At 38.2% G+C, this 23,253-nt stretch overlaps 1 protein-coding gene across 3 annotated transcripts in view; it reads right to left on the reverse strand.

Annotated features, from left to right (window-relative positions):
* The window catches only part of KNTC1 (kinetochore associated 1), a 75,914-nt gene that overhangs the window by 36,392 nt on the left and 16,269 nt on the right, over positions 1–23,253 (reverse strand). For all 3 annotated transcript variants that reach the window (XM_045458591.1, XM_045458592.1, XM_045458590.1), the window contains exons 14-33: positions 21,676–21,719; positions 21,508–21,573; positions 21,334–21,409; positions 17,987–18,112; positions 17,807–17,896; positions 16,934–16,987; positions 16,302–16,363; positions 13,127–13,238; positions 12,180–12,323; positions 11,937–11,993; positions 11,743–11,844; positions 9,365–9,484; positions 9,126–9,269; positions 8,270–8,368; positions 6,819–6,922; positions 6,566–6,665; positions 5,653–5,787; positions 4,989–5,108; positions 3,229–3,301; positions 2,213–2,280 (exon numbers count right to left, since the gene is read on the reverse strand). In XM_045458591.1, the coding sequence (XP_045314547.1) occupies positions 2,213–2,280; positions 3,229–3,301; positions 4,989–5,108; positions 5,653–5,787; positions 6,566–6,665; positions 6,819–6,922; positions 8,270–8,368; positions 9,126–9,269; positions 9,365–9,484; positions 11,743–11,844; positions 11,937–11,993; positions 12,180–12,323; positions 13,127–13,238; positions 16,302–16,363; positions 16,934–16,987; positions 17,807–17,896; positions 17,987–18,112; positions 21,334–21,409; positions 21,508–21,573; positions 21,676–21,719 (1,896 nt within the window). The remainder of the gene's footprint in view (positions 1–2,212; positions 2,281–3,228; positions 3,302–4,988; positions 5,109–5,652; positions 5,788–6,565; positions 6,666–6,818; positions 6,923–8,269; positions 8,369–9,125; positions 9,270–9,364; positions 9,485–11,742; positions 11,845–11,936; positions 11,994–12,179; positions 12,324–13,126; positions 13,239–16,301; positions 16,364–16,933; positions 16,988–17,806; positions 17,897–17,986; positions 18,113–21,333; positions 21,410–21,507; positions 21,574–21,675; positions 21,720–23,253) is intronic.

Below are 23,253 nucleotides of genomic sequence, written 5' to 3' on the forward strand. Positions count from 1 at the left end.
AATGTTTACTACAGATAAGTTGTGGAAGACTTTATTCATTATATGTCACAATTCTCTCTTTATTAGGAACCACAGAAATGTTTATGCTTATATAACCACAGACTATCTCTAGAAAAATACGCAAGAAACTGGCAACAGCAGTTGCATCTAATGTGGGAAACTGGATAGCTGGAATATCAGGATAGGAGGAAGACTTGGTTTTCACTATATATTCTTTCAAACTTTTTTTTTTTGTCAAAGAGTTAATTCCTTATTGTTTACAACATGCAGTACAGAATTTTAGTAAGTTTATTTTTTATTGTGGTAAAATATACATAAAATTCACCATTTTAACCATTTTTAAAGCCTTTTGAATTATGTAGCATCCATGTATAATCTAGTCAAAGATAAATATACAAGTGATTAAACCACGAAGTTTCTCTTTTCAATGTGCATCTTTTTCCCAAGGAATGTAGCTTCTGTGTGTAGTCAATATAGCTCATGATTTTTCAAGAAGATATATATATGTTTTTAATGTTTTATTTTTGAAAAAACACAAGCTGGGGAGGGGCAGAGAACCCAAGGTAGGGCTTGAACTCACAAACTGTGACATCATGACCTGAGCCAAAATCGAACGTTTAATCAACTGAGTCACCCAGGTGCCCCCAAGGATATATATTTTTTATTTTCAGCAATCTTATTTTAACTATTTATTGCTGCTGAGGCAGTGCTAAGTAGAATAAGCAAGGGTACTGAGGTCAGACAGATGGGGTCCGAGTAGTGGGTTCAGGTGATGAGCTCACCATGTTCACTGCAGCATTACTCACAATAGCCAAAAAGAAAAAACAACTTAAGTGTCTATCAACAGAGGAATAAACAAAATGTGGTCCACTCCTACAATGGAACATGAGTCAGGTGTTAAAGGAATGAAGCACTGACACCTGATACATGGAGGAACTTTGAAAACATGCTGACTGAGAGAAGCCAGACACAATGAGATAAATATTGTAGGATTCCACTTATAAGAAATCTACAGAAAGGCAAATTCAGAGAAAGTAGATCAAAGGTTTCCAGGGGTTGGAGGGAGAGGGGAACGGGGGGTTACTGCTTAATGGGTAAAAATGGGTAAAATGGATAAAAAGTTTCTGCTTGAGGTGACGAAAAGTAGATGGTGGTGAAGGTCACAACATTGTAAGTGTAATTAATGCCATTGAACTATATATTGAAAAATGGGTAAAATGGCAAATTTTACATTGTTACCACAATTATGCAAAATTATTAATATGCCAAAAGCACTGAATTATACACTTTAAATAGATGAACAGTATGGTATGTGAATTACATCTCCATAAAATTGTTTTTTCCTTTTATTTTTAAATTTTATTTATTTATTTTTGACAGAGAAAACGCATATGTTTGTGAGGGTAGAGTAGAGAGGGAGGGAGAGAGTCCTAAGCAGGCTCCCTGCTGTCAGTGAAGAGCCTGGGGCTCAATCTCACGAGATCTCAAACTTTGTGACCAATGTCACAAGCTGTGACGGTGAGACCATGACCTGAGCCAAAATCAAGAGTCCTATGCTTAACCGACTGAGCCACCCAGGCACCCCAGGTTGTTTTACAAATGAGAGAAAAAAAGGAAAACCAGTACGCTGTAATTAAAATTCCCGAAGGCTTGGGGCACATGGGTGGCTCAGTTGGTTGAGCATCCAACTTGGGATCAGGTCATAATCTCATGGTTTGTGGGTTTGAGCCCCACATCGGGCTCCCTGCTTTCAGTGCAGAGCCAGCTTCAGATCCCCTGTCCCCTTCTCTTTCTGCCTCTCCCTCACTTGCACTTTCTCTCTCAAAAATAAATGAACATTAAAAAAAAATAACAAAATAAAATTATTTTTTTATAATTTTTTTTTTCAACGTTTATTTATTTTTGGGACAGAGAGAGACAGAGCATGAACAGGGGAGGGGCAGAGAGAGAGGGAGACAGAATCGGAAACAGGCTCCAGGCTCTGAGCCATCAGCCCAGAGCCCGACGCGGGGCTCGAACTCCCGGACCGCGAGATCGTGACCTGGCTGAAGTCGGACGCTTAACCGACTGCGCCACCCAGGCGCCCACAAAATAAAATTATTGAAGACCAGTACAGAAAGTTTGAAGGATGGACTGATCATCCATGTCAAATGCAGTGATAAGTAACATAATCAGTAAAGTAATAATGTTCAACATAACTTAACATCTTTACCTGTAAGCTAGCAACAGCTTTAAATAGTTTCAGGATTTCTTCACATTCATCCTTCTTCTGCAGATTGTCTGTAATTAAATTTTTTTAAGTTATAGTAGACATCCAAATTCCCCTCTTATTAGATTTTTTTTTTTATTTTTTTTTTCAACGTTTATTTATTTTTGGGACAGAGAGAGACAGAGCATGAACAGGGGAGGGGCAGAGAGAGAGGGAGACACAGAATCGGAAACAGGCTCCAGGCTCTGAGCCATCAGCCCAGAGCCCGACGCGGGGCTCGAACTCACGGACCGCGAGATCGTGACCTGGCTGAAGTCGGACGCTTAACCGACTGCACCACCCAGGCGCCCAGATTTTTTTTTTTTTTAAGTAGCCTCCATGCCCAATATGGGGCTTGAACTCAAGACCCTGAGATCAAAAGTCACATGCTCCACCGACTGAGATAGCCAGGTGCCCCTTATCAGGGTTTTTTTAAAGCTAATATTTTAATTGGCTATGGGTCTTTTATCTTAAGTCTTCAGTAGTTCTTTTCAGAAGCTGAGGTAAGAGAATTTAAGTACAAAAAATCTATTCTTTCTGAAGATAGAAAAGAGCAGCTTATGGGTTACAAGAGAAATGGCAGTTACTCCGAAATAAATTTTAGCTTTTTCCCCCCAAGAGTTACTTTGTTAATGTTTTACTTAAGTTCAAGTTTAAACAGGTTTTTGCCTGACCATGACCAAACGATAAGTGAGAAATCTGAGCAGTAAGCGCAAGGCACCAAAGAAATCCAATCGAGCCTCAAAGAGCTTACCGAAGCATATAAACAAATGGTCAGGTGATTTTAGAGGTTTCTGTTTTTACACTACTAATCAAAAGAATAAAGTAAGGAAGACTTTTCATGAGGAAAAATGGGTGGGGTCAATGAAGACAAAGCAAGAAAAAACAAGGATAAGGACGAGGGCTGTCACTGATGCTCCTTCCTGGAAAGGGCAAGCTTAGGCACAAAACCAAGATGAAGGCACAAAGGTAGAATGTACCTTTCTGGATGTCACATAGCATTTTAAGAATGTCTACAGATGTCTTCGCTACAGACATTCTCCAGGCCTTGTCCTTAAAAGGAAAATAGAAAATAAAACATATTTCTTTTATTCGTACTTTTTATTCACTCTTTTATTCACTACTAGTGAAGTACACATACAAACAAATACACAAAAGCCATGAAATCAGAAAAAAAAAACAGTAAAATGGCTGAAAAAAAAATGAGAGGTCAGTCATCACAGGGAGTCAAGCCGCTGAGAAATGGATAATTGAATCGCATAGAATGTAAACATGAAAAACGCTGGTATGAACGCTTGGATATATGATTTAGAAATACCATAGAGCAGGCAAATCCCCAAATCACACCTTTCAGCTACACTATTTTTTTTACATATGTAATGTGTTTTTTTTATTTTTGAGAGAGAGAGAGAGACAGCCACTCAGGCACCCCTCAGCTACACTGTAATTAATCGTCACTTTGGTTTTGTTTTTTAAATAGTTTTTATTTGACAAAACGTTTGGAAAAGCTCTCTGGAAAAGTTAAAAAGAACTGAACTTGTTTAAGCCCAGAGAATGGAAGTCTAAGAAATAATCATTATCTTCAAGACTGAAAAAGATTTGAGGCAACTGGGTGGCTCAGTTGGTTGAACGTCTGACTTCGGCTCAGGCTATGATCTCACAGTTCGTGAGTTCGAGCCCTGCATTGGTCGGGTTCTGTGCTGACAGCTCAGAGCCTGGAGCCAGCTTCAGATTCTGTGTCTCCCTCTCTCTCTGCCCCTCCCCAACTAGCACTCTCTCTCTCAAGAAAATAAACATTAAAAAAAAAAAAAAAGGACTGAAAAAGATGAAAACAAACAAAAAGACAAGAAAAATCAAAGGAGGAAAAGCTTTAATTGAAGACATGATGTATGTGAAATGCTTAGCAAGTGCAAGGTCCACACAAAGTATTCAAGTATTTCCACTCTGGGGCGCAGTCCGAGCTGGTGGTTAAGAACACAGACTTTGGTATCAGATGGTTTGAGGTGAGGTTCTGCCACTTTCTAATAACGCTGGGAAAGTCACTCATCTTAAAATGTTAGTTTCTGAACTTAATCTATAAGGAGCTGACAACAGGACCCATCTCAGAATGTTGTTGTGAAGAGGAAAGTGGACAATTCATTTAACCTATTTAACCTAAGCCCCCAGCATTCTAATAGTATAACAAATATTAGATACCAAAATAACCAAACTTATTTCCCTAAAGGTAAAAAATTACTAAAGTGGACTGCTGACACAGGATGGGGGATAAACGGTAAAAAAACCCTCAAGTGTCCTGAAAAAATTAGGTATTTGGTTCCTCATCTCTCTCAAGAAGTGAAGTGGCTCTTTTAAAATTGTGCCTAAGTTCAACATTCTAAGATTATTGAGATTTACATGGGTTCTGTGCCTGACATTATTTGATAGTAATGACTACGTCCTATACAACACAAAATACTTTATATTGCATGGCTTTATGGAAAACCCTTTGTGTACAACAACTAGTTCAATTAATCCTGGTTTGCAGATCCTTGATTATTCAGTGTGGGCTCAAGCCACTGCTCCGAGGCAGCCATATGTGGTTCTTTTCTATGTAGTGAATTTACACAGGGATTTTTACATTAGAACATTCTAGCAATGAGAAGAGCAGATATTCATATTTTGCTTATCCATCTTTTCTATCCTGTTGATTAATATCCATAAATATTGGATTCATCTATATTTTATTTAGTGAAAATCTCACCTCTTTAGAATCATCCGGTTCTTCTTGTAATGCCAGTCGTGCCCATACGATTACCCGTTCTGCAGTTTTCTCTGCTTGAGCAGGAGGCAAAGACCTCAACAGAAGCACACAGTCTTCACCCTTTAACAGTGTTTGAAAGGAAGAAAAGTGTAAAGGACAGTTTGGAAGTTTGGACTTACCTCTTCCTTTTCTACTTAAAGGTGAAAAGACGTCATTTAAAAAAATAGAATATAGTCTGATGTTTTAAAAAATTTGCTAATTCTGGTTTTGACAATAGCAAACAAAAAGATAAAATTAAAATACAAACCTTTGTATGTTGTGACTCTTAAGTATGCTCATGGTTATCGAATTATATCAAAATAAAGACACTTAAAATACAAAAAAAAAAAGAATATCCTACTCTGGAATCAAAGGGTCCTACAGCGTATATAAAACATGAGTCTATGTTTCATAACAACCAAATAGTATGAAAGCCCAAGAGCCAGTCACTAAATACTTTTTAAAGAACCTACAGTTATGAAACATGCGGCCAATCTAACATCCAATATTTTCACCTTGGTGTAACTTTCTTTTGTGCTAATCTAGTCAGATAATTTGATTGATATGCGCTTTTACAGATTTAGTTGACAAAGAAATCTAAGAAAGGATAATATAAAACTCATACCTGTTCTCTATCTATCAGGTCAATAATCTTTAGACTATAAATTTCATCATCAGGTAACATATATGCTTGGGCCACCTTCAAAGCATCTTCTAAAGAAGATGGAACATCTTGTTTAAGAATATATCTGACCACTCTCTGAAACAGAGACAATATACAATATATACTTTCTTCGTCATGAAATCTCAGAGAACCCAGAAATCCTTTGTTCGTAAGGGCAAAGTACTCATCAAATTAAAACCAAGCAGCAAAAAACAAAGCTGTGTGAAAAATTAAAACATGATTTATATTCTGAATTTTATGACAGTCCTGTCTACCTTCTTCCCCATCGCCCAGCTTTACTGGGGTATGTGTGACAAATAAACGTTGCATATACTTCAGATGTACAACTTGATGATCTGATACACTCCTTTTGAAAAGGTCTTCTTTTATTTTTTTAAGTAATTTCTACACATAACATGAGGTTCAAACTTACAACCCTTAGGTCAAGAGTCACATGCTCCACTGACTGAGCCAGCCAGATACCCCTGAAGATCCTACTCACATTCTGTCTAACAAAAGGAAAGTAGTGAGTAACCTAGCCCTATGAGCTTTTAAGAATATATGGGGCGCCTGGGTGGCGCAGTCGGTTAAGCGTCCGACTTCAGCCAGGTCACGATCTTGCGGTCCGTGAGTTCGAGCCCCGCGTCGGGCTCTGGGCTGATAGCTCAGAGCCTGGAGCCTGTTTCCGATTCTGTGTCTCCCTCTCTCTCTGCCCCTCCCCCGTTCATGCTCTGTCTCTCTCTGTCCCAAACAAACGTTGAAAAAAAAAATTAAAAAAAAAAAAAAAAAAGAATATAAAGTCCTCGTTACATTTTCCAAGTTGCTTTCAACATGGAACAGAGGAGTTAAAAGACTCTTCAACTATTGTACTTACCATGATTTCCTTGTTTAAGAGATTCACCTCCCTTATTCCATAACCTCGTAAAAGTTTTTTCATCTCCATTAGTTTATAACTTTCCTGCAATAACTTGACCCTAAAAGGAAATTGTTGATATTAACATGGATTGTATTTTTTTAATGAAATAATAAGGGACACAGTAAAGGAAAGAAAACCATAAATAGATGTCAAGTGAAAACATGAGGTTTATCCAACACCAAAACAACTATTTGGGAGACTGTCATCTTACTTGGGATGGTCCATCTCTAAATGCTGTCTCACCAGCTGCTCCACAGCTACGCTCCAGGGAACCACCGCAGCGTACATGATCTTAAGCACAGCATCAAATATGAGCTACAAAGATACACACACACCAATCATGAAGAGGCCTCAGATTTATGTCTCATGCAAACTAATGACACTGTCTAATCTACAGTAGGTGTCTTATATCCACTGTGCAGTACTCTGAGAATATTCCCTCTGATTGCAAAAATACATATTTCTTCCAGTTTTCACACATAAAGTACAATTTTATTATTTAGAAAAACTCAGAAAAATATTTTCTCTGCTGAAAGTTAAATCATATACCTCTATTCCTACAGACTCTAGTCTCTGTTTAAAAATATTTTTCACGGGGCGCCTGGGTGGCGCAGTCGGTTAAGCGTCCGACTTCAGCCAGGTCACGATCTCGCGGTCCCGGAGTTCGAGCCCCGCGTCGGGCTCTGGGCTGATGGCTCAGAGCCTGGAGCCTGTTTCCGATTCTGTGTCTCCCTCTCTCTCTGCCCCTCCCCCGTTCATGCTCTGTCTCTCTCTGTCCCAAAAATAAATAAACGTTGAAAAAAAAAATTTTTTTTTTTAAAAAATATTTTTCAGGATTTTAATTCATATTTTTATGATGGTGTCCAGTAACAGTGAGAAGTCAAAATAAAAAATGTTTCAAAAAAAAAATGTTTCCATGTTTGTATTATCATAGAAAAGCCTAGAAATATATGCATCCCATCATCCACGATAGTTCTAAGAATGGGATGAGAAAGTTTTTACTTTTTATAATTAAAGAAAATGGAATTTGGGGTTTTTTTTTTTCTTTTTTTTAAATTCTTTTTCCAAACCTCACAAATTCTCCTTAGCAAATATTGTGTTGCAGGGCACCTGGGTGGCTCAGTTGGTTAAGCGTCCAACTTCGGCTCAGGTCATGATCTCATGGTTTGTGAGTTTGAGCCCTGCATTGGGCTCTATGCTGACAGCTCAGAGCCTGGAACCTGCTTCGGATTCTGTGTCTTCCTCTCTCTGCCCCTCCCCCACTCATGCTCTGTCTTTGTCTCTCAAAAATAAATACACATTAAAGAAAAAAAATTTTTATTTTTATTTATTTATTTTTTAATTTTTTTTTAACGTTGATTTATTTTTGAGACAGAGAGAGACAGAGCATGAACGGGGGAGGGTCAGAGAGAGAGAGAGACACACAATCTGAAACAGGCTCCAGGCTCTGAGCTGTCAGCACAGAGCCCGACGCGGGGCTCGAACTCACGGACCGCGAGATCATGACCTGAGCCAAAGTCGGCCGCTTAACCGACTGAGCCACCCAGGCGCTCTGAAAAAAATTTTTTAAACAAATATATGTTGCTTTTGTGATTAGAGAAAAAGTTTTAAGACAAGATGCAACACTCAAAAGGAAAATCTGCACGGTCACGACATACTTACATCTGTGTCAGATAAACATCCTATTACTGCCATGGCTTTTGCTTCCCATGCAGTTTCAAAGAGTGAGGTGGACTTTGAGCTACATCTCTTCAATAAATCCTAAAAGGGGATAAACATATATATACTTTTTATTTAAAACTCTCACATACACAAAAAGTAAAACACAGATAGAGATAAATAGCTGTTTTGGACATGAAACAAAAACAAAAACTACTTAGCCATGAATGTTAAACAATACTCGAGAAAGACAAAATTGCCAAAGCCTTAAGTTTTATATGGTACAGAAAACTTAAGAAGGAAACATTCTTGAAGAATTTACAAATAAGATTATTGCAGCTTAAATCCTAAAAGGGGATAAACATATATATATTTTTTATTTAAAACTCTCACATACACAAAAAGTAAAACACAGATAGAGATAAATAGCTGTTTTGGACATGAAACAAAAACAAAAACAAAAACTACTTAGCCATGAATGTTAAACAATACTCGAGAAAGACAAAATTGCCAAAGCCTTAGGTTTTATATGGTACAGAAAACTTAAGAAGGAAACATTCTTGAAGAATTTACAAATAAGATTATTGCAGCTTATTAATGTGTGAAAATAATTGCTAACATTTGTTGAGCTTATGCTCCTATTATTTCACAATAACAATTTGGAGGAATAATTAATTATATTATCCCATTTTGCCCAAGGTTACCATCAATCAGTGGCAGTTATCCCACATAACCTTGCCAATACAACATGCTGCATAAATCCTAATGGTAAAGTATGACATTTCTTAAAGGTTAAATGTTTAATATAATGACACATTGCACAGAGGCAAGGAAAAAAGACTAGATCTAAAGAAGTTACCTCTATGTAGAGCAGGAGAAGTTCCTCCTCTTGCAAGCCATGTTCCCTCATGTAAACTCTTATAAACTTCTCTAAGATGGAAGGAATCAGCTCTGGGGCTAACACTTTATCAAACATCCGGAACACAATGGTGGTTGTATTCTCCTGGATGCCAAAAGAAAGATGGTATAGATGCAAGCTCTAGCCATAGTGGCTGTGATTAAAAACTAATAATACTTCTGAAAAGTCTAGACTTTTACCTTCTCAAAATCAGAGAGGGCCAGTTTGCAGTTGTATTTCCTATGCAATGTGATCAACTCCTGCAAGTTATTTACCAAAGTCCTTAGCTGACATACTTCCTCTGTGTTTTGATAATCCTTCTAAAACAGAAGTGTGAGAAGGAAATATACAAAAAGTCAGAATTATTTCAGATAAGGAGTGCCTGGGTACCTCAGTCGGTTAAGTGTCTGACTCTTGGTTTTGGCTCAGGTCATAATCTTATGGCTTCGTGGTTTGAGCCCCACACTGGGCTCTGCACTGGCCATGTGGAGCCTGCTTGGGATTCTCTCTCCCTCTCTCTCTTTCTCTGCCCCTCCCCACTTGTGGTGTCTCTGTCTCTCTCAAAATAAATAAGTAAACTTAAAAAAAAAAGAATTATTTCATATAAAATAAGAATTGGCCGTGATTATGGTCTTCAGAGGAAATCTGCACCTAATACCTTTAAATTTTGTAGAATTTTAACTCATAAACTAGTACAAATTGACAGATCAGAATCCAACAGAAATCTAAAAGCAATTTTCCCTCTCAAAAAAAATACACAGAAAAACTTCAATGTTAGTATAATTTTTTTTAATGTTTTATTTTTATTTTGTTTTAAGATTTTAGTTTTTAAGCAATCTCTGCACTCAACATGGGGTTGAACGTACAACCCAGAGATCAAGAGCACACACTCCACCGACTGAGCCACCCCTGAATGTTAGTGTTATATTTTTATACTTAAGTATAAAAACATCATTTAGATGGCCCTCAATATCCTCTCTATACAGATCAAGATCAGATATAAAATTGAAACATTTCCTAAACTTATATACAAGAACACAATTTTCACTATTGATAAAAGACAACAGAGAAAAAACAAAAGTAGGATTTTATAAGCAAGAGAAAAATCTCTTCTATGGAAAAATCTGTTATAATGATCAATATACATCATATATTAAATGTACATATATCAATATACTTGAAATGCATAGAAAAAATTCCCATTTAATTTTTAACAGTATATAATCAGTAAGTACAATTACTGGCAAGAATCTGCTGTGTCAGAAAGGAGGAAGTTCAGTATGTATTTTGATAAATTTAGAAATTTAAGGAATCAATGCAATTTCATAATGCATATTATGACCTTATATAAAGTCATACCTTCTGGTACTTAAGTCCTTAATACTTCCAAGTTGAAATTGTAAGGGGATGTCTCACATATTAGTTTATAAATGAATTTATGGTACCCCGACAAACTTATAAATCCTTTCTAGTTTTTAGAAACTTAAGGGGAAAAAGAAATTAAAAATTCAGAAGCCAAATTATTAATTCAGTTCATGAACCTCAAATTAACATCAAACAAGGGGCGCCTGGGTGGCTTGGTCGGTTAAGCGTCCGACTTCGGCTCAGGTCATGATCTCGCGGCCTGTGGGTTCGAGCCCCGCGTCGGGCTCTGTGCTGACAGCTCAGAGCCTGGAGCCCGTTTCAGATTCTGTGCCTCCCTCTCTCTGTGACCCTCCCCCGTTCGTGCTCTGTCTCTGTCTCAAAAATAAATAAAAACGTTTAAAAAAAATTAAAAAAAAAAAAAATTAACATCAAACATAACATCAGCATTTCTGAGCTTAGTTCCCTTTCTAGCACTGCTATTTTTTTCAGTCAAAAAAGACCCAGAATTTTTTTCAGTTTCATCTTTAAAAAAATTCACTGGTGGGGCGCCTGGGTGGCGCAGTCGGTTAAGCGTCCGACTTCAGCCAGGTCACGATCTCGCGGTCCGTGAGTTCGAGCCCCGCGTCGGGCTCTGGGCTGATGGCTCAGAGCCTGGAGCCTGTTTCCGATTCTGTGTCTCCCTCTCTCTCTGCCCCTCCCCTGTTCATGCTCTGTCTCTCTCTGTCCCAAAAATAAATAAACGTTGAAAAAAAAAATTTTTTTAATAAAAAAAAAAAAAAATTCACTGGTACTTAAGCCATAATGGCTATTAGAAATCTAAGAAATGCAATCAGAACAGGGAGTGGTTTGTTGGTTTAAGTAAGTCTTTGAAAACTAATCCTAATGCATTAATAAATTTCATTCTTTTAAAGGACTATGAAATGCTGCCAATGCAGAAAATCCCAATTATACTACTTAGGAGTATGTTTATCTACTGTTTCCCATTTGGTTTGATCAATAGAGAAAAACAGAGCATTAAAATAGGCTGAAGCTGTGACAGGAGAATCAAAAAGAAAAAAAAAGAAAAATTTTCTTTTTTTATTTTAAAACTACATGAAAGAAGAACTCATAAACAGAAAATTTAAGAAATGGATGTATTTCTAAGTACACGTAGACAAACTCTTTAATATAAATTGAGTGCTTTACTACTAAAAAGTCATTATCCAGATCATACCAAGGAAATCCATTGCCAACAGGACACCAACACCAACTCATTTGGTTTTTCTGCTGTAAAAAAGACTTCTGCCAGTTGAAGTCCATTTTCTGGCCAGTTTGCCTGTGAAGAGTAACAGAAGCCATGCAACGTGATGTTGTAAGCCACTGGGAGTGTTTGAAATGTCTGTTCAGTGTAAATTATACTGGTATTACCTTATCAGTTAATTCAAGGTTTCTGGCTGCTTGTTCCAACCATTTTGCCAGAATTTTCTGAAACAGACATATTACTTAAAAATAAAATACTCGGCAGACAATCACTGGAATAATTTAAAACCCCCCTTGGTAATCTTTCAACAGAGACAGTAAAGAACTAACTGGTGTTAGTGTAATTTACTATGACATAAGGCAAAGACTGGACTTGGACGATCCAGAATGGAAATACTAAAGGTAACTCACCTGCCCTTCAGGTACAGCCCTTCTCACAAATGGGATCACATCATTTTTAAGCCATGGACAAAGCTTTTGCAAAGACACTGGTGTAGAAATTGAGTTGAGCAAGTTCTCAAGCATTTTCACATCAAATCTGTTTTCAAAGTTTGCCTAAATTATACAGGGTGAGAAATTAAGACCTCTCAGACAGATTTAAAGTGACAGCCTCCCAAAATGGAAAAGACTTGTTATGAAATAATGTACTGATTTAATTATAAGCACTAAGGGTGATTTGCTCTATACCAGGGAGTCACCGGCAGCCACAAACTCCACGAGCTTTCATGGCAACAAGTACCAACTAACAAATTAAGTGGAGAGAAACTGGCAGGGAAAGGAAAATTTAGCAGCAGGTCAAAGTACAAATCCTAACAAGCAACGTGTCCATTACTGACGTCACACCAAGATACCACTTTTGGCACCTAAGTATATCTGTCAACATTGAAGGGATTCAGAGCAGCAGTGTTAATGGGCAATCCTTTCCCACAATCTGAGCTGCAACAGGAACACCCTCTCCACCAACACTACTTAAGAAAGCCCATCAATAAATCATGTAATAAAATGTTACCTTTTTTTTTTTTTTAAAGATCTTGTTAAGTAACCTCTATACTCAACATGGGGCTCGAACTCACAAACCCAAGGATCAAGAGTCACATGCTCTACCGACACAGCCAGCCAGATGCCCCAAAATGTTGCCTTTTGAACTAAGTTTAGGAGTTAATTAGATTTGAATGATGAGATAAAATATGTTTCTAAGGTATCTTTACCTCTAATTTAATATCATCAGGATACTTTCATCAAGCATTCCATTACCCACTCACAACTGTGACCCTTCTCATCCATGTGAAGACAACAGATTCAATCACCTATCCCAGGAGCCATAAAAGCCACTAAGGACAAAACACAAAACATATTACCCGATGTCGAAGCCAAAGGTACTGTGCACAAACAAGGTTTCCTTCTCTTAGCTGTAAAAAGATATCCTTAAGGTCATCTTCATTATTCAGAAATTCAATCCAAGAACTACCACTGCAAAGTCAGAGAGGAAAAAAATTAGTGGTTTAAAAAAAAAATTAAAGTTATATATTGCAAGGAGAAACCATTAGACATTTTAGTTTTTTCCTCAAAGTTAAAAAAAGTTCCAAAGATTATACAGTGAAAAGCATGTTTTCTTCTTATCTCAGACCTGTAGAGCTCCTGTCATCTTCTCCAAAAGCCATATCTCCTCTTCTAGGTCCTTCCTGAGACAATCACTACATAACAAGCAATTATTTTAAGTATTAAAAATTTTTTTCTTAAATGTTTATTTGTTTTTGAGAGAGAAGCACAGAGAGTGAGCAGGGGAGGGGCAGAGAGAGAGGGAAACACAGAATCCTAAGCAGGCTCCAGGCTCCAAGCTGTCAGCACAGAGCCCGATGCAGGGCTCTAATCTACAAGCCATGAGATCATGACCTGAGCCGAAGTTGGATGGTTAACCGACTGAGCCACCCAGGTGCCCCCATTTTACGTTTTAAAATAAATCAGAATTTTCTATATATTATCTGTTCTTTGAAAAACTCATTTTACATTAAGTTGGTGCTTATACCAAATTAGCACACATAAATGTTATTCTTTTTAAGGACTACGTATTATTCCATGACATGGATTTACTATTCTTTATTTAACTAGTCCCCCATAGTTGAACATTTAGGTTATTTCTAGTCTTTGGCTATAACCAGTAATGTATGACCAACTCAGTCCTGATTAAAGCTCAGAAATAGGGTGCCTGGGTGGCTCAGTTGGTTGAGTATCCAACTCTTGATTTCGGCTCAGGTCATGATTTCACGGTTCATGAGTTCAAGCCCCACATCAAGCTCTGTGCTGACAACATGGAGCCTGCTTGGAATTCTGGGTCTCCCTCTGTCTCTGCCCCTCCCTGCTCATGTGCATTCTATCTCTCAAAAGGCTCAGAAATAGATGATGAATGTTTCCTTAAAATTTTTTTTTTTTTAACGTTTATTTATTTTTGAGACAGAGAGAGACAGAGCATGAATGGGGGAGGGTCAGAGAGAGAGGGAGACACAGAATCCGAAATAGGCTCCAGGCTCTGAGCCATCAGCACAGAGCATGACGCGGGGTTTGAACACACGAACCGCGAGATCATGACCCGAGCCGAAGTCGGATGATTAACCGACTGAGCCACCCATGCGCCCCTCCTTAAAATTCTTAAAATGATAAAAAGAGAAACACACTAAAAGCCTATATCATGCTTAATTGTAAAGCAAAATAAGGATTCCCATAAACGCCAGTTACAAGAGAAGGATACCTATTACCACTATATTTAATACTGCTCTATATGCACTGATGAGATTAGGTAAAGAGAAAAAGTGAGGCAAAATTATCATTATTTGAATATATAATTATATGCTTGGAAAAAATTAGATCAACTGAAACATTATGAATAATAAAGGAATTTGATAAAGTATCTGGTTAAAAAGCAATTTAAAATCAACAGCTTTTCATGTCTTTCAAAAATATGATGAAACATCCTATTTATAACAGTAGAAAACAATTTAAAATAAAATTAACAAAAAGTGTACAAAATCTGTATGAAAGCAACTGAATAGATACTGCTGTGAACATAAAAAAAGAACAGAATGAGTAGGAAGACACAAACTGTCCTTAAATAGGAAGATTCAATACTGTAAAGATGCTGGTTCTCCCCAAATTGATCTTAGATTCAGCACATTCCCAATAAAAAATAGAAATAAATAAAAACTTAAAATCCCAATAAAAATAAGATTTCTTTAAACTGGGTAAGCTGATTCTCATTCCAAACATCATACAGAAAAACAAACATGAGAAAATGGCCCTCCCAAATTCTGAAAGGGAAAGTACAGTAGGGTTAGTCTACCAGATAATAGGACATTCTAAAGTTACATTAATCAAGACTATTTCATACTGGTGAATAAAGAATATAAAATCAACCAAATACAAAGTCCAGAGACAGACAAATACATGCCAGGTTGTTAGCATAATATTGCAATTAGCAGGGAAAGGGAGATTGACTAGCCATAAGGAAAACAATAAAACTTCTCTTTGTTGTTGTCTTATCTTTTTTTAAAAATTTTTTAAAGTTTATTTATTTATTTTTTTTTTAATTTTTTTTTTTTCAACGTTTATTTATTTTTGGGACAGAGAGAGACAGAGCATGAACGGGGGAGGGGCAGAGAGAGAGGGAGACACAGAATCGGAAACAGGCTCCAGGCTCTGAGCCATCAGCCCAGAGCCCGACGCAGGGCTCGAACTCACGGACCGCGAGATCGTGACCTGGCTGAAGTCGGACGCTTAACCGACTGCGCCACCCAGGCGCCCCTAAAGTTTATTTATTTTAAGAGAGAGCTCAAGCTTCAGCTGGGGAGGGAGTGTTGAGAGAGGGGGAGAGAAAGAATCCCAAGCAGGCTCTGCATTGTTAGAAGGGAGCCCAATGCAGGGCTTGAACTCACGAACTGTGAGATCATGACCTGAGCCAAAACTGCGTTACATTAACCAACTGAGCCACCTAGGCGCCCCGTAACTTGTTTTATCTTTAAGGTATACCTCATACATGTAAATAATGCTACTCTTGGTGTACGTGTTAGTATATCTAACAGAATCAATTGCCAGAAGTGAAATTGCTAGGGCAAAGGTATATGCATTTAAATTTGCCTTCCAAATTTAAAAAAATTTTTTAACGTTTATTCATTTTTGAGAGACAGAGTGCAAGTAGGGGTGGGGCAGAGAGAGAGGGAGGTATAGAATCTGAAGCAGGCTCCAGGCTCTGAGCTGTCAGCACAGAGCCCAATGCAGGGCTTGAACTCATGAACTGTGAGATCATGACCTGAGCCGAAGTCGGATACGTAGCCAACTGAGCCACCCAGGTGCCCCACCTTTCAAATTTATCAGTTTTCCAAAGATGGTGCAGAAGAGTATCTAAAACTCATCAGGAAAATAGTATTTTCCATCACTCAATTCCCAGAAACACATTCAGTCAAAGCAATACTGTATCTTTTATGACACTCTAAACTAAAACCTAATTCATAATCTAAAAATGAAAAATGAGGAATTTTTCACCTGAATTTTTCTGGTCCAAATGCTCCATAAAAAGTAGTCAATTTTGCATGAGCCCTTAGTACCTAAATAGAAATAATCTGATAATCTGAAAGTTGCAAGCAATAACAATTAAAAACACCAAAAATTAGGCATTCTGTTTCAGAAGTCTTACACACATGCCCATTTCATCCCATATTATTGGTCAATTCCCATAAATAGGACTGCATTTATGTAACACAAAACAAAAACAATGTGGACTAATGGAAACACTTCCAATCACATTAAATGCAATAAAACTGCAAAAGAGAAGGCATTTGCACACTGACTATAGGTGCCCTTCAAAATTAGTTTTCCCAGTGGTTTATAAATGCCTTATGGTAAAATCCAGCTGGATTATACTTTTGTACTCTGATAATCACCATCACAGTTTACATTTATTTGTGTGCTTAACAGGTGCCAGGCACTACACAAAATGATTTATATAAATTAATTCATCTGATTCCAAAGTAACCCTGTAAGTACTATTATTCCCATTTTTCAGTAAGAAAACAAGAGTTAAAATAACACTCTTAAAAAAATATAGGTCTATCTTGAACTGAAAAACATATTGTAAAGGTACATATTTGCCCTCAAATTAAGTCCAATGTAATTACCTCTTTTAAGCCATCAGAATAGACAGGAACAGTTTTATCTTCTTTTTTCAAAAGCTAAGACGAACAATAAGAAACACAGTTAGAGTATCTGCTATATTAGCTTTTTCATGAAAGATGGATTTTCTGTGAAAGGAAACAAATTATCAAATTGCACTGAACTCTGAGATGAACCGTGAACAATAAAGAAATGACATATTTAAAAAATAATGCATTTTATGAAAACAACTCATAACATTTTGCCCATGTGTTACACCTTAATTTTAAGGAATAAAACTAGCAATGGTGATCAAAGTTCAGAGGGGAAACTACAGCGTAAAAATGCACTTTAAAAACAGGTCTATAGGGGCGCCTGGGTGGCGCAGTCGGTTAAGCGTCCGACTTCAGCCAGGTCACGATCTCGCGGTCCCAGAGTTCGAGCCCCGCGTCGGGCTCTGGGCTGATGGCTCAGAGCCTGGAGCCTGTTTCCGATTCTGTGTCTCCCTCTCTCTCTGCCCCTCCCCCGTTCATGCTGTGTCTCTCTCTGTCCCAAAAATAAATAAACATTGAAAAAAAAAAAAATTTAAAAACAGGTCTATGATGGGCGCCTGGGTGGCTCAGTTGGTTGACTGTCTGACTTCGACTCAGGTCATGATCTCAAGGTCTGTGAGTTCGAGCCCCACATAGGGCTCTGTGCTGACAACATGGAGCCTCCTTGGGATTCTGTGTCTCCCTCTCTCTCTGCCCCTGCTCAGGCTCTCTCTCAAAAATAAATAAACATTAAATAAACAAACAAACAAAAAAAACAGGTCTATGACAGAGACACAATTCTTTTTTTTTGAGACGGTTTATCTTGCACGAGACAAACTATCAGGTACAAATGTTATAAAAACTTACCCTTGTTTTTGCATAATTTAGCATTTCCTGGGTGGTTTCATAGGTTATCCACTGAGCCTCCAAGCAGTAATTCACCACAAATTCATCGTCCTGGTTCAGAAATACCAGACATAATGAGGCAACCAAATGTTATTCAATCCATCAATCCGAATACTCTCATACATGACAGGGAAAACACACCTGGATTTTATGTAGATTTTCCTTAGCTTCATCTACGAGTTTTTGCCATTTAGTCTGCTCGCTGGTGTCCGCCGAACTCAAGGCTAGTCTCTCTAATATATCATTGGATTTCACCTTGTAAACAAGCTGTAATTTAGAAATGCTACATTAAGCAACTTGAAGCAAAATAATGCCTGTGGATGACTTTCTAGACTGCAGGCAATAGACTTATTGAAAAGGGTTAAGTCTCATATGGCCCAGGAGTAAACAGTAAAGAAGCTAACAGATGACCAAAAGGTAATCCAGATTACTAAGAGTTATGGAGACCACTGAGTCCTTAACTAAGGGTACTAGTAGCCTTATATGAATTATCTCATTTAATTCTCATAAAAACCTGAGCAACCATTTATACCTCACCCCAACTCTATAGGGTGACTATTAATATTCCCATTATACAGTCAAGAAAACTGACACTCCAGGAAGGGTAAGGAATGCACCTGAAGTTATGCAGTTCCAAAGGGATGGAGCTGGTTTTCTTTTTTTTTTTTTTTTTTTTTTTTTTAACGTTTATTTATTTTTGGGACAGAGAGAGACAGAGCATGAACGGGGGAGGGGCAGAGAGAGAGGGAGACACAGAATCGGAAACAGGCTCCAGGCTCTGAGTCATCAGCCCAGAGCCTGACACGGGGCTCGAACTCACGGACCGCGAGATCGTGACCTGGCTGAAGTCGGACGCTTAACCGACTGCGCCACCCAGGCGCCCCTGGAGCTGGTTTTTAAAAAAGGACGATACAGGGGCGTCTGGGTGGCTCAGTCGGTTGAGCAACTGACTCTAGATTTCCATTCAGGTCATGATCCCAGGGCTGTGGGATCAAGCCCTGAGTATCAGCCTCTGCACTGAGCATGGAGCCTGCCTGGGATTCTCTCTCCCTCTATCCCTCTCCTCTCTCTCTCCCAAAAAAACAAAACAAAACAAAAAACCCCAAAAAACAAGAAAAACTAGAAGATGTCTGTTGGATATGTTGATTAGGTAGGTCATTGACATGTCTTGAAAAGTCTCGGGGAGTAATGTAGGGAAAACCTGATTGTAGTAAAGACTTAATATTTCCTAAGATGGTGGAGGGCGCCCCTCTGTTTTAAAAATGTAACATTTTAAAGCATGCAAAACAATTTTGTGAGTTGTTTAGAAAGTTATATGACCAACGAGATAGAGAAATTAATGGAGTATTAAGCACCAAAATCAGAATAATGGATACTTCTGGTTGGGGTAAGGAGAATGATGTATTTGGGAAGAAAAGAAAAAGGTCTTAAGCTATATTGATAATATTTTTTTTTTTTTTAAGTAGGGTGATGAGTATGTGAGTGTTATATTACCTTTTTGAACATCTGAAAATTTTTCAATAACTATTTTTTAAAAAAGCGAATGGGGGTGCCTGGCTGGCTCAGTCAGTAAAGCCTGTGACTCAGTCTTGGGGTCGTGAGTTCGAGACCCACATTGGACATACAGATTACTTTAAAAATAATTTAAAAATTTGGGGCGTCTGGGTGGCTCAGTCAGTTGAGTGTCCAACTTCAGTTCAGGTCATGGTCTCGTGGTTCACGAGTTCGAGCCACGCATCGGGCTCTGTGCTGACAGCTCAGAGCCTGGAGCCTTCTTCAGATTCTGTGTCTCCCTCTCTCTCTGTCCCACCCCTGCTCATATTCTGCCTCTCTCTCTCTCTCTCTCAAAAATAAATAAAACATTAAAAAAATAAAATAAATAAAAATAACAGTAAAATTAAAAAGTGAACAGAATAAAAAATCAGTGAAAGTTTTTCAGGCAGTAGAGAAACAGAAGTAGAGAAACTATGCTTTCTTATCATTTTTAGCTTTCGGAATTGAGAATCAAAGTTGGTATTTGGTTTATAAAAAAGGAATCTGAAGTTTTGGGTATTTCTAACTCATGCTATTTCTAGCTGCTAAAGAACCTTTGACAAACTTAGAAAACTAGACATGCAACATAATTGTGTGGTCATCTTTTATTTTTATATTTACTTATTTTTTATTTTTTGAGAGAGAGAGAGAGTGCAAGCAGGGGAGAGGAGTAGAGGGGGAAAGACAGAGACAGAGAGAGAAAGAGAGAATTGTAAGCATGGAGCCCAACACAGGTTTGATCCCACGACCCTAAGATCATGACCTGACCTGAAATCAAGAGTCAGTAGTAGTTCAACAACCTGAGCCGAAGTTGGACACTTAATCAACTGAACCACCCAGGAGCCCACCCCTTAATACTTGATCTTATCTGCAGTATTTGAAACTGTTGATCACTTTGCACTAGACTCTAAAGTTTCTCTTTCCTTGACTTCTATCTATAATCATACATTCTTGTGGTTTTCCTCCTTTATTTCTTCCCAAATATGTATACAGCCCTTCTTCCTCAACTTCCCACATGCTGGTACCCCTGGATCTCATCCTGACATGAGATCTCTCTACCCTACACATTCTTCCCAAGTGGTCTGAGGCATCCCCTGTTGTTACCTACCTCTAAATTCAGCTAAGATCACTCTCCAACCTCCTACCAGAAAGGCTCGTTTCCAGTTTTTATAAAGCAGATCCTTCATCTTTTACCACTACCTGCTCTTCCACACGTATTTCTCATTTTAGGGAGTGCCGTCCCCATCCCACAAGTATGCTGAGCCAGAGTCCCGCCAGTCCAATCCCTACATCTGTCCCTCCCTATGTTTGATCACTAGTCCCACTGATTCCACCTCCCCTGTGCCTCTCATGTCAGACCTCCCTCTTGTACATCTCCACCTCACTGCACTAGTTCGGTCTCCCACAGAAAGCTGTTCAGTCTCCCAACTGGTCTTCACACCTCTAGTCTGCCCCTTTCCAAACAATTCTCCAGCTTTACAAAGTGACAATCTAATCAGGACACTTGTATTAGCTCCCTATCACCTGCAGAACACAACCTAAATCCTCTGCAACACACACAAGGCTCCCCATACTCTGATCACCTAGTTCTCCATTATCAGTTCCTTTTACTGCATGGCGTGTATAACCTACATTCTACTCTTACCTAATTACTGGGAGTTCCTGGAAGCCCTGTACGCCTCCCTCACTTCACTTATGCTGTCCTTACACCTAGAATTCCCTACCTTCCCCTGGACTATCGGGAACATCGTCAAGATCTGACATAAAATGATCTCTGTGAAGTCTTTCTGCCCCAGTATATTTCCATCTCTCCTTTGAATTCCTAGTCTACTTCGGTCACATCTTAATCATAGGACTGATCATACTAAATTGCAATTACGCCTTACATGTCTGTCTCCCCAGTTTCTACTACATGAAGAAATGCTCGTTTGATGAACAAATGAATTCATGATTACCTCAACATCTAGTCCAAACTGAATAGCAAAGCTCTCGGCTTCAGCAAATCTGTGTTTGTGAAGTAACCGACTCAATCTGATGAAGTGAAAAACAAATTTCAGTGAAATCTTTATTAATCAGGGAATTTAAGGTTATCATTAAGGGGTAAGGCTTAAAAGAATATGAGAAGTTACCTGTTTTCTGGTAAAGCTTCTGTAAGACACCTGAGTACTACAACAGAGACTGAATCTTCAGATAGTCTGAAAAAAGTTTTCAGGGTGAATGAATTAATAGTATTAATAAGTAAATTGTAACTTAGCTGCTATATAACGACTTATTTAATAAAACAAAATATGACCTACTTTGAATCATTTTTGCAAATTCCTTCCAAAAGGTATATGGTATCCTACAACAATAAAAAAAAAAGTTTAAAACTGAAACATAGAAATAATTCATTTTAGGGGTACCTGGGTGGCTCAGTCAGTTAAGCGTCTGACTCTTGGTATCAGCTCAGGTTATGATCTCAGGGTTTCATGGGTTCAGGCCCCACAGGGGGCTCTGTGATGACAGCGCAGGTCCTGATTGGGATTCTCTCTCTCCCTCTCTCTCTACCCCTCTCCCACTCACGCTGTCCCTGTATCTCTCTAAATAAATAAACTTTGAAAAAAAATTTTTTTAAATAATTCATTTTGGTTACTAACGTAACAACTGGTTTAGGTGAGAATTATTCATCAATGGATTCTAAACTCACTGTGAAAAACTGTTGGGAAAAAAGGATATTCCATAGTTTCAAAAAAATACCAGAGAATTTACTTAGCAATTACAAAGGAGAAAAAGCACCTCTACAGTGGAGAAATCTGGCAAAACTGCCTTAACCAAGTAATCACATTTATCATCATCAGTAATAGGACAAATGGACATAAGCCCCTTAACATGACACAGCTAAATACAGTATAACCTATGTGGTATCCTTGCCAAGGAAGCTCAGCATGTGTCTAATTATGATGCAATAACCAGACAAATCCAAATAGAGGGACACTGTACAACAGGCTAGGATTTGGAAATGTCAATGTCTTGGGGCGCCTGGGTGGCGCAGTCGGTTAAGCATCCGACTTCAGCCAGGTCACGATCTCGCAGTCCGTGAGTTCGAGCCCCGCGTCGGGCCCTGGGCTGATGGCTCAGAGCCTGGAGCCTGTTTCCGATTCTGTGTCTCCCTCTCTCTCTGCCCCTCCCCCGTTCATACTCTGTCTCTCTCTGTCCCAAAAATAAATAAACGTTGGAAATGTCAATGTCTTGGAAAAAAAGACTAAGGAACTATTGCACATTATAGTAGACCATGTGACCATGACAACAAAATTCCATATATGATGCTTGATTAGATCCTGGATTAAGGAAAAAACAAAAATAAAACAAAACAAAAAAACAGCTTTAAAGTAATTGGCACAATTGGTAAAATTTGGATCTGGATGGTGTATTTCGGAACAGTATTGTATTAATGTTAAATTTAATACCGGTATTATAGAAAAATGCCCTTATTCTCAGGAGAGACCTGCTGATGCATTTAGGGGTAACAGGCCATGACGTCTGCAAGTAAATTCCAAATAGTTTGGAAAAATATAGTGTGTCTGTGTGTGTGCATATGTGTGCATCTGTGTGTGAAGACACGAAACAAACGTAGTAAAATGTTTTTTGAAAGATTAAAATTAAAAGATAAATCAGTAAAAGCAATGACCCTCCACCCGAATTGCTTATCATTCATATTTCCTGTGGAGACACAAGAAAACTGAATAAGCAGATGGTTCAGGTTTCATTTGATTAATATGCTTTTCTTTTTCTTACATGAAGACTTGGTTTGGGCAAGTATATTTGAGAACCTCTGGTAACAACAAATATAGTTATAAACCTGAGCTCTATTCAGGTATTACACCAGTTCCACTCAT

This window comes from Leopardus geoffroyi, chromosome D3, assembly GCF_018350155.1.
Source record: "Leopardus geoffroyi isolate Oge1 chromosome D3, O.geoffroyi_Oge1_pat1.0, whole genome shotgun sequence".
Classification (NCBI taxonomy): domain Eukaryota; kingdom Metazoa; phylum Chordata; class Mammalia; order Carnivora; family Felidae; genus Leopardus; species Leopardus geoffroyi.